The sequence below is a fragment of the Amborella trichopoda genome, chromosome 13 (genome assembly GCF_054954075.1).
Source record: "Amborella trichopoda isolate Santa Cruz 75 chromosome 13, AtrichopodaSantaCruz75HAP2 v2.0, whole genome shotgun sequence".
Classification (NCBI taxonomy): Eukaryota; Viridiplantae; Streptophyta; class Magnoliopsida; order Amborellales; family Amborellaceae; genus Amborella; species Amborella trichopoda.
In genome coordinates, this window is record NC_142348.1 from 38,537,878 (window position 1) to 38,542,480 (window position 4,603).

Sequence of the window (4,603 nt, forward strand, 5' to 3'; positions counted from 1 at the left end):
ACATTGAAGCACCACCAGTGCGTTGGGGAGAATTTTCCACGTGATCCGGTGTGGTGTGGGTTTCTGAGCTGCAAGATGTGTAAGTGTTTGAAAGGCTATTGCGCCGCAGTATGTGGTGCAGGAGTCTTTCTCTCTCGAATTGATTGAAAACTTTCCTATTTCTTGAATAAGTTTGTTTCTTGGTTTGGAAAGTTCTCTGCATCTCTATAAAATGGCCTTAAGGCCATACCTTGATCTTTATCCTTGTGTTCTCAACTCCCTTAATCTTTTACTTTAAGCACCTTTATCTCCAACCTTCATTATTGAGCTTTGCCTTCATGTCTTCCAGGAAGCGTACTATTATCATTAATGATTCTGATTTGGAGGCTTAGTCCTTCTCAAAGTATAAAATTTTCGCTTGTACCGCTTGTAAGCCTCATTCATCACCATCTTCATCTTCTTATGCTTCGTCATCGTCATCATTTTCTTCGTCTAATGGATGGGGATATGTGGATCGCAAGAACGACGACATCTTAGACTATCTCCTTAACTTTGCAAACAAGCAGACTGAAAGTCTTACCACTATTAAAGATCATTTTCTAGGCAAAATAAGGTCCATAGAGCTTCTTGAAAGCTAACTCGATCTTAAAGACTACATGATTGCTTCAAGGGATACCGAGCTTCCTGCTGAGGATGGAGAGATCGCGCATCTCAGAGAGGAACTTAAGGAGGCTTGTAAAAACTGTGCTTCCATAAGAAGAGGGCTTCGAGCTCTTCATCCACTTAAACAGAGTTTTTCACTTTTGTTTTGCTTTTTTACTTTGTTGCTCTGAATGTTGGCAACGATCCAAAATAAGGTCGTAGCCTTTAGGATTTTCACCTTCTTCTCTTCTTTATTTCTGTCCGGATCATCGTAAGGTCTCAAAGACCATTTTGATGTAATAATCCCGGCATTCTTGCAGATTTGGAAATTAATGGAACTTGGATTTTCAATTATTTTGAAATAAACTTAAGGAGGTTGCTTCTATCTAAGTACACATCGGATAATTGGACGCCCCAGTAGTGGGTGTAATCAAGAGGTAGACAATTGGGGTTCAGCTTCATGGGCTTATGGAGTTCTAGAATCCCAAATTCACGAGCTAATGCGAGCTTGTTTCGGTTTGTTTTTCTATAAAAGGGCATGAGTTTCTAGAACTTCTTCATGATTTGTCTAATATGTCGTAACATATTTTGAGTGTAAAACATTCTGTTATATTCGCATCAATTTGTGTTAAGATTATCTAACTTCAACATCTTCTCTCAATCATTTATGCTTCTTCAAGGTCTTCTATTTATTATTTGTTATGTATCGATTAAGGAGCTGCTACTTCTGTCGTGTTTTATGAGAGTATTGAGCAATAATATATTCTATGGTGAATCAATTAAATTTTATAGAGGTGTGTCCTATTATGAGCACCAGAGAAATATGTTCATTATTGCATCATGCTTGATAGAAGTCTATACTATTTTGAAACGGGCCTCAAGGATTGTTTTTCAACAGATGGCAGTCGTTGGTGGTGTGGAAACAAACAAGTTATTTTGCTAATTATAAATCAAGATTCACAGACGAATAGTTGGGATAAGACTTTAATTATAATGATAGATCAATATTCACACTGGTAAATTATATAATGAACATTCTTCTGTGGTGCTCATTATAGGAAATTCTGCGATGAGATTTAATGGATTCACAATAGGAATATCCAAAGGACCAAGCCCAAGTAAAAATGCCATTTTGTTTCACATAAGACATTAATATACACTAGGAATCAATCCCTCTGTTATCACACAGTTCCAAAAAGCTCCAAGCCTAACAACCATATGAAGCTACAATACCAATTCAAATAACACGTCCTCCCCTCTAGTATAGCAAATTTTGGAGAGATTTTCCTCTTGTTCGAGCTTTTCTGATTGATTCCTTTGAGCAACAAAAAATAGAATTGAAAAACTTACAAATAAAAAAAATGATAAAAGAAAAAAGACCAAGGGAACAACTTGATGGCAGCCATCCTATCGCAATTCCAAGAGGTACTTGGGTGAAGTTGAAGAGGACATGGTAGATCTTGAAGTTGTGGTGGTGGTGGTAGAGTCAATATGGCTGTCTGTGATATTACTCGAAGTCGTATATGAGAACGTCAATAGGTTCATCGGAGGTGCAAAGTACATGGGCACAGGCATCTTTGATGGAAGTAATGGCATTGCTACATCAAAATTGAGCACTTGTATGACTTGTCTTATAGATGGCCTTGGAGTTGGATCAGGGTGTGCGCACCATAGCCCAACAACCATGAGACATTCAATTTGCCTTTTGTCAAAATCACTGAACAATTTCTCATCCACACAGTCTAGTAGCCTTCCTTCACCATAACATTCCCACACCCACTCTACCAACCTAACCCTAGAAGCCTTTGCTAATGGTTCAATGGCGCGTCTTCCACAACAAATCTCGAGTGCTACGACACCAAAGCTATAGACATCGGACTCTCTGCTAGCCTTCCCAGTGGTGACACATTCAGGAGCTAAGTAGCCCATGGTCCCAGCAATCACAGTTGTTTGTGAGGGTTGATCATGGTCCACTAGTCTGGCTAGCCCAAAATCCCCAAGTTTAGCATTGAAATTGGTGTCCAACATTATATTGCTCGATTTAATATCTCGATGAACTACGCATTGCTCCCATTCCTCATGAAGATATAACATGGAAGAGGCCAACCCCATGGCGACCTTGTACCTTAAGTCCCATGTGAGCTCAGTTTTCTTCCCAAAGAGATATTGATCAAGGCTACCATTAGGCATGAACTCATAAACAAGGAGCAATTCTGCTCTGTAGTGACACCACCCAATGAGTTGAACCAGGTTCCTATGTCTCAACCGGCTTATAATTGTCACCTCAGAGACAAACTCCTTTTTCCCTTGTTTAGATCCACTGGAGACCCTCTTTACAGCTACTGCTTCATTGGTATCAGTCAATAGTCCCATGTAAACCCCTCCAAACCCCCCTTCTCCAAGCTTCCCCTCTTCGTTAAAGCCATTGGTTGCAGAGACGAGTTCTTTGTATTTAAACCTCCGAGGCCCATTGCCCCTTTCGAAATCTTCATCCATGGATTCCTCGTCCTCCTCCATATCTCCCCTTTCTCTCAGTTTCTTCTTCACCCTCCTCCTCCAAACTACCATAATCAGGACTAACATCCCGACCATGAAAAATACAAGACATAAAACAAACCATATCACCCATCTTTTATCACCTGCTACCTTCCCTTCGTCGCATGAACCCAAACTTGAGCTGAACTCCCAGGAAAAGACGGTATGAACTTCAACGAGATTTCCAGTGGCCGCCGAGAATCCTATGTTAACACATTCCGGTAGAACCTTCGACAAGTCGACTTCATGAGAAAGACTAGAATTCCCTCTGAAGGTAGGATTGTTAACATAAGTAAGAAAGACAGACAGACGCTTAGTTGTACCATTGTAAGTTACCCACGCATTAGCCCTTCGCCCATCTCTGATGCTACTATTCCAAGACACATTAGCCACCGACTCAATCGAATTGACGTTGATCCCAACATGATTATCGTTAGGGTCCCAGTCATTTTTTAAACTGTCGAATTCAACAGCAACAACAGGGTTAGAGGAGCTGTTAGTTCTTACCGCTGTATCATAGAGACCGAGGTTCCCACCTCTAGAATCACTTGGGATGTCCAAATTGGCTGCGAGGATGAAAGCAAGCCCATCACCATAGAGAGATTCATTGAAGGCATTAATGACAAACTGGAAGTGAGAGGTGAAATCGGCTACAGCTCCCGTGTTAGAGTCCCACAATCGAATCGGGAATTCGTAGAAGGCACGTCCAACACTGTTGGTTAAGTTGTCCCCTCTTTCATTTCGTGTAACTTGGAGGCCGTTTCCATTCGAGAAGGCATCACCAACATATCGAATGTCAGGAGTGCTTTGGTTGAATGAAGAGAAGTTGAAATTCACAGAGTGGGTGAGTGAAGAAAGATGAAGAAGAAGAAAAAGATGAAGGAACAGAAACAGAGGAGGAGATGAGTTGCAGAGGGCCATTGATCTTAGTTTAGATGGAGTAGTTGAAAGGAGTTGAAGATGGATGGTTTTTGAACATAAATATAGGTGTACATATCCCATTCAAAAATTTTAAAAAATTGATATATTGTGACTTGGTTTAGCGTTTGAAGAAGTACGAGTGTTTTGCGAGGTCAAATGCCGTGTTTTCGTTTGAGGATTTTGTTTGAATGGGGCAGCCCACCTTGGCCAAGTGGGTCAATGGTGGATTGTAATTTTTGCAGTAAGAAATAATTGCATATAGCAAGGGGGGGGGGGGGGGGGGGGGGGGGGGGGGGCTTTACTGTTCTTAAATAATTGGAAGATAACACCCGTTATATCGCTTACGGCCGTTACAATATTACTACAAGGGGCACGGTTTCTATGCGACCAACCTACGTTTGGAAGAAATTCGGGCTTGACAATAAGTAATATAATTCGACCTTAATTTTTAGAGGATATATAAATCTTTAACATGTAGATCATAATTATGCAAACAAAAAAAAAATAGATTTTGAAAATTAGAAAC

At 40.6% G+C, this 4,603-nt stretch overlaps 1 protein-coding gene and 1 long non-coding RNA gene across 2 annotated transcripts; one reads left to right on the top strand and one right to left on the bottom strand.

Moving 5' to 3' along the window:
• Window positions 1-975, top strand: LOC148779204 (uncharacterized). The gene is made up of 2 exons (XR_016047638.1): window positions 1-79; window positions 329-975. It is a non-coding gene; the product is annotated as an uncharacterized LOC148779204 (long non-coding RNA).
• A 763-nt stretch (window positions 976-1,738) lies between these two features.
• Window positions 1,739-4,145, bottom strand: LOC18446402 (L-type lectin-domain containing receptor kinase IX.1). The gene has a single exon (XM_006856519.3). It carries the CDS (start codon window positions 4,075-4,077, stop codon window positions 2,029-2,031), a length of 2,049 nt encoding a protein of 682 aa, XP_006856581.1. The 5' UTR covers window positions 4,078-4,145; the 3' UTR covers window positions 1,739-2,028.
• Window positions 4,146-4,603: the final 458 nt, after the last annotated feature.